The sequence below is a fragment of the Lactuca sativa genome, chromosome 4, assembly GCF_002870075.4.
Source record: "Lactuca sativa cultivar Salinas chromosome 4, Lsat_Salinas_v11, whole genome shotgun sequence".
NCBI classification, from domain to species: domain Eukaryota; kingdom Viridiplantae; phylum Streptophyta; class Magnoliopsida; order Asterales; family Asteraceae; genus Lactuca; species Lactuca sativa.
This window is the reverse complement of record NC_056626.2, coordinates 33,265,975-33,279,935: the sequence shown is the minus strand read 5'-3', so window position 1 is coordinate 33,279,935 and position 13,961 is coordinate 33,265,975. Positions and strand designations below refer to the sequence as shown.

General features: G+C 29.3%; 2 protein-coding genes across 3 annotated transcripts; both read right to left on the bottom strand.

Annotated features, from left to right (window-relative positions):
• Positions 1 to 419: 419 nt before the first annotated feature.
• Positions 420 to 2,755, bottom strand: LOC111896523 (F-box/FBD/LRR-repeat protein At1g13570). 2 transcript variants are annotated; one of them, XM_023892503.3, is made up of 5 exons: positions 2,467 to 2,755; positions 2,040 to 2,360; positions 1,287 to 1,925; positions 1,105 to 1,215; positions 420 to 1,018 (listed from the first exon to the last, which is right to left on the bottom strand). In XM_023892503.3, the coding sequence occupies exons 3-5, from the start codon at positions 1,893 to 1,895 to the stop codon at positions 563 to 565; spliced, it is 1,176 nt and encodes a 391-aa protein (XP_023748271.1). In that variant the 5' UTR covers positions 1,896 to 1,925; positions 2,040 to 2,360; positions 2,467 to 2,755; the 3' UTR covers positions 420 to 562. The 2 variants fall into 2 exon arrangements, with proteins under 2 accessions (XP_023748271.1, XP_023748272.1); XM_023892504.3 differs by lacking the exon at positions 2,040 to 2,360.
• Positions 2,756 to 9,671: 6,916 nt separating this feature from the next.
• Positions 9,672 to 12,182, bottom strand: LOC111896458 (F-box/FBD/LRR-repeat protein At1g13570). The gene is given in 6 exon segments (XM_042901818.2): positions 9,672 to 10,133; positions 10,222 to 10,377; positions 10,686 to 10,796; positions 10,868 to 11,216; positions 11,219 to 11,535; positions 11,909 to 12,182. Coding segments are annotated over 5 exon segments (1,215 nt in total). The 5' UTR covers positions 11,518 to 11,535; positions 11,909 to 12,182; the 3' UTR covers positions 9,672 to 9,833.
• Positions 12,183 to 13,961: the final 1,779 nt, after the last annotated feature.

Below are 13,961 nucleotides of genomic sequence, written 5' to 3'. Positions count from 1 at the left end.
TGACATGCACCTTCACATACGGCAAACTTGAGGAATGAAAACTTCAGATAAGTGATTTCTGTAAATGGTCAATGGTGGTACATGTCAGAGTTTTTGGGTTTGAGATACATAAGACTATAAAAGAAATTTGCAAAAACTATTATTAGATCTTCTATGGGAGGAAATTGAAGACATTGGTTAGACCAAAAGATTAGCAATGGGGTTTTGAAATGTTTCAGAGACCTTTTTTAAATGAGGGAAAAACTATTATTATATGGAAGTTAAAAAAAAAAAAAAAAAAAAAAAAAAAAAGACAGTTTTTTAATGTTTCAAGTTTAAAGAAATGAAATCCCTTAAAATTTGGAGCATTCTATAATCAATGGTGCCTAATCCCCTTTCTCTTGTGAGATGAATATGGACTATGGAGTGACAAAAAATAGGACGGGTATTAGGGTGACTTTGTCAACCACATTTGAATGGAGACCGATGGATGTGGGTTTATAACATAGAACACATATTTACATATCATTAAAAAAAAAGTGGCTAAATGCATAACATGTATTTTACATCCACATATAATTGATTATCGTTCAACAATGATATCCACTCCTAGTGATGCACGTGGAAATGTTAATCGCAGCAAATCTCGAAGCATCTTATTTTCCTTATCCATAGAAACATCTGAATTAAGCTTTATTCGTGCTTTCTTAAGCACAGGTGACTTAGCCACGATGAGTTTCAGAAACTCCATCTCTGGATCATAGTTACCAAAATTTGTTATCTCCAATTCTTCAAGATGATCCAAATTGATGCCTGAATAGTCTTGAAGATCAAGCAAGTCATTGCGAGTTTCCTCACCACACACCTTATACTTTATATCTATCTCTATTTTTATCTTCTCCAAATTTGGGGAGCTGCTGATCACACTAAGAGCATACGAAAGCTCATCTTGTTTCAGAAAACACACATCAAGAAAAAGAATCCTCAAGTGGACTAGTAAAGTGGGGAGTTTCTGCTGCATACTGTCGTCTTCAGCATACTGCTTTAACCGAATACCAAAACTAGAATTAAGACACAATATTGTTGCATGAGATAAAAGCATCGAGTTAATTAAGTATTTATTACCTTGATATAATACTTAGCGATTTTCAGAACCTGAACCGAAGATAGACACTTGGATAGCTCAAGAAATGTAGACTTGGTTCGTGGAGTAGAAGTGATGTCTTGGCATACAATCTGCATCAATATACCTTTGTAAGAAAGTTTTCAACTGAAGGCGCTTTCACAAGTGGTTATATAGAGCTTACCAGTATAAATTCCTCAAGTATTGGGCAATTGGTAAGTAATTGTTGAAGCGTCTTCCCAGTGATGTTGACATCACATAAGTTGAGACTCCTCAACATAATAAATCCATTAAATGTTAATGGAAGCTCAATGACACAACGTGTGAGATGTATGTGTTCTAGTCCTTGCAATGAAAAGAACACAGAGGGTAGCTTGTAGTCCTCAAAAATGAATAACCCCATGATGTCATTTGACCAAATCTTAAAGGTGAATTTTTTGATATTTTTGCTCTGGGAAAGATAGAGTATTATCTGGTCAATCTCATCAACAATTTTTGTATCAGGATTAATAGAGATACTGAATTCTAATATTGGACCATTGTGTAGCATCAAAACATGGAAGATGGCAGTGACAAACTTATATTTTCTAATTTCTCTGCTACATGATGAGGTATTCAAGTACTTGTCATCAAATACAAGTTTAGGCATTCCCTTCCAGCAGTGTCTCCATTTCCTTGACAAAATGCTTGTCCTCAATGCATCTTGGATTGGCATATGAGTCAGAATTTTTTCAATTGTGTCTTGAGGAAGAGCGCTGATTGTATCCAAACTTTGGGATTGAACTTCCACCATTTTCTTGAAGTCTGACAGGCCTCCACACAGCTGCAAAGTACAATTTAAAAAGGAAAAAAGAAAAGAGATTTAATTGAATAATATTCATTCCCAAAATAGCCATACATATTGATCGCAACATCAAAGAGAAATATAAATCCTTACATCAAACAAATAGGAATTGGTTGATCAAAAAAGGACCACCTGAGGAAAAGTCAACTAATAAAACTAGAAAACAAATATACCAACTGAAATTAAAAATGATCATCCTCATACGAGAGCCCTAATTCTCATCTCTGGCATACACAATACCAACTTGATAGAGTTTAATAGATTGTCATATCATTATTCTACTTCCCATACAACTCTATAATGAACAGAGCACCAGCAGCCAGCAACGAGCACCCGGAAACCCAAAATCGAGACACTTCTCTCAGGCATTTTATCATTTTATCAAACAGCTAGTGAACCTTTCTTGCAATCGTTCTTTAAGCGAAAATTATAAAAAGAAAATCAGATTGGTTCAGCAACAAGTACTACAAATAATTTGCTTCAGCAACTATACTGGAAACAATAATTTGAAATTACTTACTAGTGAGTTTGATGTCAAATTCTGGATGCGGATTTGCTATTGATCAGCGCGGGAAGTTTAGGGAGGCGTGATGGGATACAAAACAAGACGATGAACAGACATGCTCCTCCTTTCTGTTCTAATCTTGATTTTTTTCCCCCGAAAAAATCGATTGTTGCAGTTCGAAATCAGGAAATCGATTGTGGAAGCAGATTGACGAAGAAGATGGAGTCGACGGTGAAGAACAGATTAGGAGAAGCAGCGCTAATGGAGAAGAAAAAGCCCCAGTCAATGAGTATGGTCTATGGAGAAAGAAGCAACGTCAGGTTAAAAGAGAGGGGAATTTTGTCCTTTTGCTTTCAAAAGGGCTAAAAAGGAGTTTGAAAAAGTAAGTGCTTTTTGAAAAGTGACGCTTTTAATTATCATTTATCAAACCATTGTTCTCTTTTTCATAAAGTGAGAGTGAATTTTAATTTTTTTATTAAATAAACTTTAGAAAAATATTTACATTTTGATCTTAATTATACCTGTCAATAGAGTGATTTTTTATCATGATCCGCTCCAAAACCATGCAAAAATAATGGGTTTGTATTCATTACCATTAACCATTTTATTAAAAGGGTCGGGTATGGATCACTATCAATCCGATCCATTTATGACCCGTCCTATCTAAAATTTTGAAATATAAATTAATTATTTATAAGTAATAATACATTTATCAAATTTCACATATAAGAGTCGAGAAGTTAGACTGTTAAACGTTCTACTTCAACTTTCTAGTTTCGTTCCTAATCCAAATGGCCAATTGCAGCTGACTCTCAATATAATCGACTCTATAATCTTTTGAAATCGACTATAAAATCGATATTCCACAATCAAGAATAAAGAGCAAGAAGAAAAGGGTTTCAGCCAAGATTCAAGAAGAAGAAAAAAAAGGTGCAATTGAGTGATCTACATTCCACAATCATAATACATTGAAATTGTTATTTATATAGCTATAATTGATGTTTGTTTTGGAGGGAATGTTGTTTGGTTTTAGTGATCATGTTATATGTGTTTTAATGAATAATTATAGCCTAAACTTAATATTGTAAATGGATAGGGTAAAAGGGTTAAAATTCATTGATCTGTTGGATAAAGGTAGGAGTTTTGTCATTCAAAACCCTACAGGTTACGGGTCGGGTTTGAATCATCATTTGAAAATTGCTTAACGGGTTTGGATCAAGGTCGATCCGCTCCAAACCCGCTCCATTGGCAGGCCTAATCTTAATTAAGTTAAGCCTAAAATACTATCAATTGCTTACAATTAAGTTTAAAAAACCCAACAATGTTTATTTTTTTTATCTTAGTAAATCGGTAATTTTGCCTTTCTATCCCGGTAAATTGGTCACCCACATATCATGAGTACTTTTTTACAAATATAATCAAAATTTAGAGGTTTGGACAAACTATTATCTAATATTTTGCATTCTACTAATTAAGTACATATTTTGTATTGTACTAACTTAAATTTTGATTACATTTATGAAAAAGCACTAGTAATCGGTTATTGGCCGGTTATCGGGGTAAAAATCCAAAAATTATCGGTTTACCTAGGTAAAAACTAAAATTATAAATAATTTTCGTCTTTTGGGACTTAATTGTAAACAAATGTCGTTTTTAAGGACTTAATTGTAAAAAACTGTCGGTTTTTTGGGCTTAATTATTGGTTAATCTTTTTAGAAAAAACTGGTCCCTATGGTTTACCAAAAGTCACAAACTTAGTCTCTGTTAATTTTTTTGACGTAGATGGTCCCTGTGGTTTGCAAAATCTACACAGATGGTCCTTTTTACTGACTTCGTTAATTTTCAGGTGCTAGGGCTGAATTCGTAAGAGCATTTTGGTCTTTTCAATTATATAAGGGATCGAATCAGTGTCATTTGGTAAACCACAGGGACCAATTTTGAAATTCTTTTTAAAATAATATAATTGCTAGAAAATGAAAGGAGGAGGAGTCGAACTTGGGACCTCCTCCCCCTCTCCTCAATCAGCCATGAAGCCAAACTTGTTTTATATTTCTGAAAACCTATTAATATTATCTAATAATCGTAAATACATTAATAATAATAAGAATTTTAAAAACATATTATCTGAAAACCTATTAATATTATCTGAAAACCTATTCAGATGGAATCTAATCACTTATTTGGACAATTTGAATCGGACTATTTGGTTCGGATATTCGGATTTTTGGATTGGTTTTTAACAAAACCAAATTATTATTTTGAATTTCGGATTGGTTTGGTTTATAAAATAAAAACCAAATAGTCCAAAAAAATTGAATTGCAATTTATTATTTTGTTCTTTCTAGTATATATCTTTAATAATTATTAAATTTACTAAATTATTCCTTCGGTATATTAAAAATTTTTCATATATTTTGATACTTTAATATGTATTTCTTATCAAAACAAATGTCTATAAAGCAGTAAACTATAATATATTTTTCTTGATAACAACACTAGTTAAAAAAAAAAAAAAAAAAAAAAAAAAAAAAAAAAAAAAAAAACCTAGGAATATGGGTCTTTTTTTTGCATTTTTTTTTAAAATTAATGTAATGTTTTTTTTAATGAATGATAAAGTAGTTTATAAAAAATCTTTGTTTTTATTGTATTTTTTTTATCTAATTTTAAATAAAAAAGTGATGTAGAGTGGTGTTTTAGTGGTAGGTATACCATGTGTTTAGTGGTTAGATATGGTGATGAGGTGACACCCACCACATTAGTGGTTAGTGATGAGTACTCCAGATGGCCTTATCGAAACACAATTGTCTTTTTCAAAAGTAAATTTTAATTTTTTTTTATCAAATAAATTTCAAGAAAGGCTTTATATTTTGATCTTCTAATCATTTGAGTTTGGATATTTTTTTCTTGCAATTAAGCCTAAAATACTGTCAATTGTTTACAATTAATTCTCAAAAACCAACAACATAAGTTATTTACCCTAATAAACCGATAATTTTTGGGTTTTTACCTCAATAAATCGATCATCAACCGAATATCACTGTTTTTTCACAAATATGATCAAAGGTCAGGGGTTTGGACTAACTATCATCTAATACTTTGTATTGGATTAACTTAGTGCATATTTTGTATTGTACTAACTTAAATTTTGATTACATTTGTGAAAAAAAACACTAGTATTCGATTCATGGATAGTTATCAGGATAAAAACCAAAAGCTACTGGCTGGCCGGGATAAAAAAGACCCAAAATTATAAATAGTTGCCGGTTTTTAAACTTAATTGTAAACAGTTGCCGTTTTTTGGGATTTAATTGTGAACAATTGTCAAATTCTTGCTTAATTGCAATAAAAAATAATGACTCAATCGATTATGATGCTAAAATGGAAAGTTTTTCTTGAAGTTTTCCTTATTTTTATTGGTTAATCTTTTCAAATAATTTTTTTAATGGTGAAAATTAATATATACCTTAAATAAACAACAAAATATCATATTTGTCCTATCAAATTTCTAAATATTATATATATATATATATATATATATATATATATATATATATATCTATATATATATATATATATATATATATATATATATATATATATATATATCTTAAATATTACTAAAAGAGAAATCTTATGACATCATCTTAAATAATCTGGACCATTGATTGTATTTCAATCTTATTTTTTCCGCCCTTAGATCAAATTGCTGACATCATCTTCCCCATATGGAATGTATTTAATTCCAATAAATGTTTTCCAATCATCAATCAATAACTTCCATTCGTTGAAATTGAATGTATTTAATTCCAATGAAAGCTTTCCATATTTTACATCTTGAATTTTCAGTTATGAAGATTTTAATATGGTCAATTTTAAAAACATATTACTAGCAAATCATTTCAATCAAGGCTTAATATCAACCATTAATATAAATCCGTTTATATTAGTAAACCATTAATATAAAATCTTTTTTTATTAGGAAATCATTAATACCGAAAAATTATATTCAAATTATCACATACATATACGATTCATCATTGAATCCGCGACTCACATTTATTTTCAATCGTTTCTTTTCTTCAAACCTTCTCCTACAACATCGTTAATATTGCTTATAACTTCCATCATCATTCTCTACTATAAACATTCGCTCTTGTGCGCTAGAAGGTCAGTACCTTCTTTCGCTTTTTATATTTTTTCGATTATTTTTTGTTCCTATATCAAATGTATGTATTCATATATTTCGATTTTCTTTGTCACAAATTACATGAAATCAGTTCACTACTTTTCTGAAACTTTTCAAATAAACATGAAAAGATATTAGGTACATTTAACAAAACAAAAATTAACTATCTTGGGAACTGACATTAATTACGAAAATGTTACTTTTATATATTAGAGATGATTATGATTTTTTTTTTAATTTTTATGTCATAAGAATTCGGTTAATTTTGGCATAATTTTAAAATATCATTGAAATTATTATGTTTTTGTATATCATATCAACCTACTTTTTTATCTTTGTATAGTAACAATAAAATATATTAATTTACACAACAAATATAGATATTTCAAATTTTGTAATATTATTATACCTTACAAAATACAACTCCCTCCAAAATAAATTTTCGCCAGTAATTTCATCCATAATTTCAACAAATTTAAATTTGTATTTTCTTTATATAAATTTTTTTTAATGATCTTGATTTTTTTTTCTCCAAAAGTATATCAAACATTTACGTCTTAGATAATGTTGCCCTATTATAATTATTATTTTCCAAAAGTATATCCGTTTAATGAGGAATTTGATATAATAAAGCAAGTGAATGTTAATTAAAATGAGATATATATTCCATAATTATTACATGAGTTTATTAAAAAAATTAATATCAAGGTGTAAACATTAAGCATTTTTAAAGTGAAATTTCAGAATACATACAAACAATGATGTTGTACAATAAAATATAAAATTGAATAGACTGAAAAAAAAACACTATTAAAGCAGTCAATCTTGAAAATAACATAGTTATGAAAAATTATAAAGTAAGATAAAAATTATAAGATATTAGGAGATTTGTAAAAAATACATTTAGTAAAAGCGTTACGGTTATTATAAAAAATAAGACCGTTAAGATTAGTGAAAATACAATATATAAACTAAATTATCACAATAATAATGAAATGTCATTATTTGATATGTCATATAATTGACAGATATATCAAATTACATTGATGATATACTAAAATTATTCAAAGTTGCGCCAAAACTAATGCAAAGTTCTTGCGAACACTAAATAAATAAGAACAAACATAAAAGCTAGCATTTATATTTATAATCAATTTAAAATAAATCAATCATGATTTAGAAAAGAATCTCCATTGATGATATATTAAAATTAAATCTATATAACATTTAACATTTTATAAATTATATTACATAACTTTATTTGAATAAATGAAATAGTTGTCAATATTTAATGCAATAGAAAAAACAGTATATTGGTTGTCAATATATGTTTAAATTAGGTAACATTATTATGCAAGGAACGTCTAATTAAAATGCTTATAAATATATAAATATCATAACTATATGAGACGAGGAAAGTCGTTCAACTAATAAAACAAAAAATGATGTCTACAAAGAGATCTTTCAATGATTATATATATTTATCGTTTTCAATGTATTTTCTACACATTTCAATAATACCAATAACTATATATTTTTTTATAATCATTATACAATATCTATAAACGATTATATGTTTTTTATGCGTTTTCCGCGTTTAACGTGGGCTATAAATGTAGTATATACTAAATAAATTTCCAAAATATCATATTTGCCCAAAAAAGACTTTTTTTTAAACATATTTTTAATCATTTTAAGTCCTTATTTTTATCAAATTACTATTATACCCTCTTATGAAGCTGACTTTTATATATCATCTATATCATTTATAAACTCTCAAAATATCATATTTAACCTTATAATCATATTTACCCAAATAGACTCATTCATAATTGTTTTGGTAACCAAAAAAATGTTTAAAAAAAATACTATTGTATGTTAATTCATAAACCTAATTCATATCATGTAATATTTCTATATTTCATTAATGTGTGTTAATTATTTTGTATTGTATCTTAGTCAATTTTTTATAATTTAATAAGTAGTTTGTAAGTTGGATTCTAATCGGTTTACATTATCTTTTGCCTGCCTTTTTTTTATAAAAGGCTTAAAAGAACATAAACTAATAATATATATATATATATATATATATATATATATATATATATATATATATATATATATATATATATATATATATATATATATATATATATATATATATATATATATATAAACTCAAATTTTACCACAATGAGTAACTTGAGTATTTTCATTACAAATAGAAACTCAAAATATGATGGCATCAAAAAGAAACAACAACATCGAAGAAAGTTAAAATAAAAGAGAAAAGAGCAAAAAATTTTCTCAATAGGTATCTTTGTCGTTTCTCTTCTTCAAAGGGTATCATGCTCAATTGTTCTTGCATGCACTATTGGCTATAGAATGGAGTATTTCCTCTGTGTCAGATTACAAAAATACCCATCAGAAATACGAATCAAATCTCACATATTCACATCAAAAAATTATTTTCACAATTCAAGATTCACATCAAAAAATCATCTTCACCATCTTAAATATATCAATATCTTCACCAACTCTATCATTAACCAACCCTTTCTGCCATTTCCCATTATCTTTTTTCTTGTCACCATCATTAGCAGGAACAAGAGCATTTAAAGCTTACTGAAAACTATCTTCACAAAAATTTTCCTTTTCATCCACCACTAAGTATACAGCCCATCACCACCGGTAAGGGAAACGATAATGCTGAAGGGGTGTTGACCTATCCATATAAACAATATGACATGGTTGTTGATGATCCTTTAGAGCATTCAATAATCAATGGTACCTAATCCCCTTGAATATGGACTATGGTTTATGCAGCGACAAAAAAAATAGGACAAGTAGTATTAGAGTGACTTCGTGAACCATTTTTATTGGAGACGGATGGATGCGGGTTTATAACATAGAACACATATTTATAAATCTTTACAAAAAGTAGCTTGTTATACATATGTAAATGCATTACGTTTACATGTTATAATATTTCCTTCGCGATTGTATTCATATTTTGTTTTTAGTATTGCAATCATTATATAACATTTACATCTTATAGCTTTCACTAGTGTTTTCTTACTCCGGATCAAAAAGATTAGTCAAGAATACAGAGGGTAAAAAAGTAACATTTGTCATAATACTTGTAATCAACCCAAAAAGACATTTAAACAATCCTTAAATTTAACTAAGTTAAAATTTAGCGTTCAATAATGATATCCACTGCTGGTGATGCACGTGGAAATGTTAATCGTAGCAAATCTCGAAGCATCTTAACTTCTTTGTCAACAGAAACAGATTTACTGAGCTTGATTCGTGCTTTCTTAAGCAGAGGTGACTTAGCCATGATCAGTTTCAGAAACTCCATCTCTGGATCATAGTTACCGAAATTTGTTATCTCCAATTCTTCAAGATGATCCAAATTGATGCCTGAATAGTCTTGAAGATCAAGCAAGTCATTGCAAGTTTCTTCACCACAGAGCTCATGGTTCAAACACAGCTGATCAGAAAACATGTACAAAATGTCAAAAGATTTGAAGATCTATTGTTACTATGTATGTGATTGCATGTAGTTTCTATCTATCTACCTCTATTTTTATCTTCTCCAAATTTGGGGAGCTGCTGATCACATTGAGAGCATATGAAAGCCCATCTTCTTTCTGAAAACACACATCAAAACAAAGTATCCTCAAGTGGACAAGTGAAGTGAGGAGTTTCTTCATATCATTTGTAGTAACGTGTTGCTGCATCAACCAAATACCAAAACTAGAATTAAAACACAATATTCTAGCATGAGATAAAACCATGAGTGAATTACACGAATAGTCCTGTGGTTTAATTACCAGTTTTCTTTAATGATAAAAACTTAAATAACAATAAAAATATTAAAAAGAATTACCAGGAAGGGCAAGATAATCTTTTTAAGAGTGGCAGGGACCAAAAAAACAAACCATAACAACCTTCCGAGTTAAAAAAGACAAAACATGTAAACTACCCAAACCACATGGACCATTCGTGTAATTTACTCTAAAACTATCATGTTAAGTATTACCTTGATATAAGACTTGGAGATTTTCAAAACCTGAACCAAAGGTAAACGCTCCGATAGCTCAAGAAATGTACACTTGTCTCCTTGTGTAGTAGAGTCGTTTTGACATCCCATCTGCATCAATATACATTTGTAAGAAGGTTTCAACTGAAGGCGCTTTCACAAGTGGTTAATATGGAGCTTACCAGTATAAATTCCTCAAGTATTGGGCAATTGGTAAGTATCTGTTGAAGCGTCTGTGCAGTGATGTTGGCATCAAATAACTCGAGACTCCTCAAGGTAATAAATCCATCAAATGTTAATGGAAGCTCAATGACACAATGTGTGAGATGTAGGTGTTCTAGTCCTTGCAATGAAAAGAACATAGAGGGTAGCTTGTAGCGCTTAACATATTCTAAACTGAAGTTGTACTTTGACCAAAACTTAAAGATGAATTTCTTGATATTTTTGCTCTTTGAAAGATGAAATATTATCTGGTCAATCTCATCAACAATTTTTGCATCGGTATTAATAGAGATACTGAATTCTAATATCGGACCATTGTGTAGCAACAAAACATGGAAGATGGCATTGACAAACTTATATTTTCTTTGCTACTTGATGAGGTATATGAGAACGGAGTATCATATACAAGTTTAGGCATGCCCTTTAAGTACTCGTCATCAAATACAAGTTTAGGCATTCCCTTCCAGTAATGTCTCCATTTCTTTGACAAAATGCTTGTCCTCAATGCATCTCTGATTGGCATATGAGTAAGAATGTTTTCAATTGTGTCTTGTGGAAGAACGCTAATTCTATCCAAACTTTTGCATTGAACTTTCGCCATTTCCTCCATGTCTCACACTCCACAAGGCTGCAAAGTAGAACTTTTATTTAAAAAAAAGTTATATATTTAATTGCATAACATTCATTCCAAATATTAAATAGTTGAGGATTATGGAAAAGTCAGAACAGTTTTGATATCTAAGATACACTACATAATTTCCACAAGTAAGTTGTTAGAATCGCAACTCATGGATTATACAATTGCCTAATATATGATATGATAATAGCTAAGACAACTATAACTTCAGCAAAATTGAAAATGTTGAGTTTTTTTTTAAAAAGAATATCAAATTAATAATCCGACTCCTAAATAAAAACAAATTATTATAACACAAATAAACCACCCTAAGAATGGAGACGGTCTACGGCAAACTAGAAGGAAAAAAAAGGGAGGTGCATACAGAAGAAAATCAGTAAAAGAGGAGCAGACTACCGCCTGCGGCTGCTACCTCGCCCACCGTGGCAGTGCCCTCCCCAATCTCACCGTCGTCCAAGCTTCGTCTCGCTGTCTCCCTCCGCCTGTTGCCGTCGCAATAACCTAAAAATTCTAAAAATGCCCGCCCAAGGTTTTTAACTAAACTCGGTGAAAATTTTGAACACAATCCAACCCATTTATAATTATAAAGAGTTAGAATTTCGGGTTAACCCTTTAATTTAAAAAAAAAAAAAAAAAAAAAAAAAAAAAAAAAAAAAAAAAAAAAAAAAAAAAAACTTTCATGTAAGGGAATGGTGGATCATATGGTGTGTTTCTAGTTGGTGACAAAACATAGCGGTAAACTCCATAAAAAACTTATATATTTTGACCTTATTCATTTTTATATATTTTTTTATTTAAGTAATAAAAATTGTCATGTGTACTTATTTTAACCATTTTATCCATCAACAATTCATCATTTTCAAAACTTATACTTTTCGCCTACAATTTAAATTTTATTATAAATTTGGTCATAAATTTATACATTTGGCCAAAATTTTAAAATTTTATTACGAATTCATCCCGAATTTAATTTTTTTTTACATATTTTTACATATAAACATTTTTTAAAAAAATATTTTTATATGCAAAATACCTATTTATAAAAATATTTTTTACTTTAAATACATATTTATAAAAACATAGTTATGTAAAAATATGTGCTTAAAAATATATAAATATACGTAGTTGGACGTTCAAACAATAAAAAAGAAATACATAGTTGTGTGCATATAAATATATACAAATATATACAAACAAATATTTTAGAAAAAGGAATACAAACATACACACACACACACACACACACACACACATATATATATATATATATATATATATATATATATATATATATATATATATATAGCTATGTTCAAATGTTTTTAGCAACTATTATTTACATGAATGCACCAATAGGAAATTAGGAAAAAATAAATCATTAAATAAATCATTTAAGGGTATTATAGTAGTCTTTGCATAGTTAATTATGGTAGATCAACAACAATTCCTTATATCATGCAAAAAGCAAAGATAAATATAGAACATTAGCCCAAATCGATTTCACCGCTTCCCACCACCCCTATAGATCGATTTCACAATTTCTCTCTGTCTTCTTTATTTGTACCGTATTCAAGCCCTAAATCGATTGATGAAACGAATGATATGTGTATGGTTGTTACAATTGTAGAAAGAAAATAGAGAGAATGAATGCGTAGATTGAATATGGAACAAATAGACTAAATGTTCAATTTTCTTCATCGACCCTTTTCATCCGTCATCATCATTATCATCCTGTGTTGCTGCTTCTCCTTCTCCTTCTCCACCGTCAGGAAATCAATTTTAATACCCTATCAGTAAGACCAACCCTTTCACCAGTTTGTCATCGTCAATAAAGGAACCCCTACCCCTTTTAATGTTTGTTGTGTTGAATATGAAAGACACATGCATTTGTGTTCGATAGTTGCGAGAAAAAAATCAACAATATTTACCACTTATTCGAACCAATTACCAGGTGAGTATGGTGTATGATTTATGATTCTTGAATATTTAATTGATTTTTAATTGAATTGACTAACTCTTCTCGTGTATTTTATGTTTTTTCTAATCAATTCTTAAATTTCTTCATTCATTATTAATTCTAACCTATTCTTGGGTATCTCAATTTGTCAGCCAGCTTCTACCACCATGGTGAGCTACTGTTTGTAGATTAATTTCTTATGCCACTTATTTTTAATGTAATTTTGGCTGATTTACATCCTCTACGTGTAACTATTAATTGGTGGATGAATTTGATTTATAATTCATTTGAATAAATATCCCTAAGTTTGTAATGGTTGTTTTTAATTTAATTGACTTGGTTTTTTAGATTTTTGGGTTGTAAATAATATTTGGTTTCGTTTAACAGGAATTGGTGGCTTATTCAGATGCAAGACAATTGAGGAGTACAATATTGTTGCTTCTGTAAGCATTAGCACTTT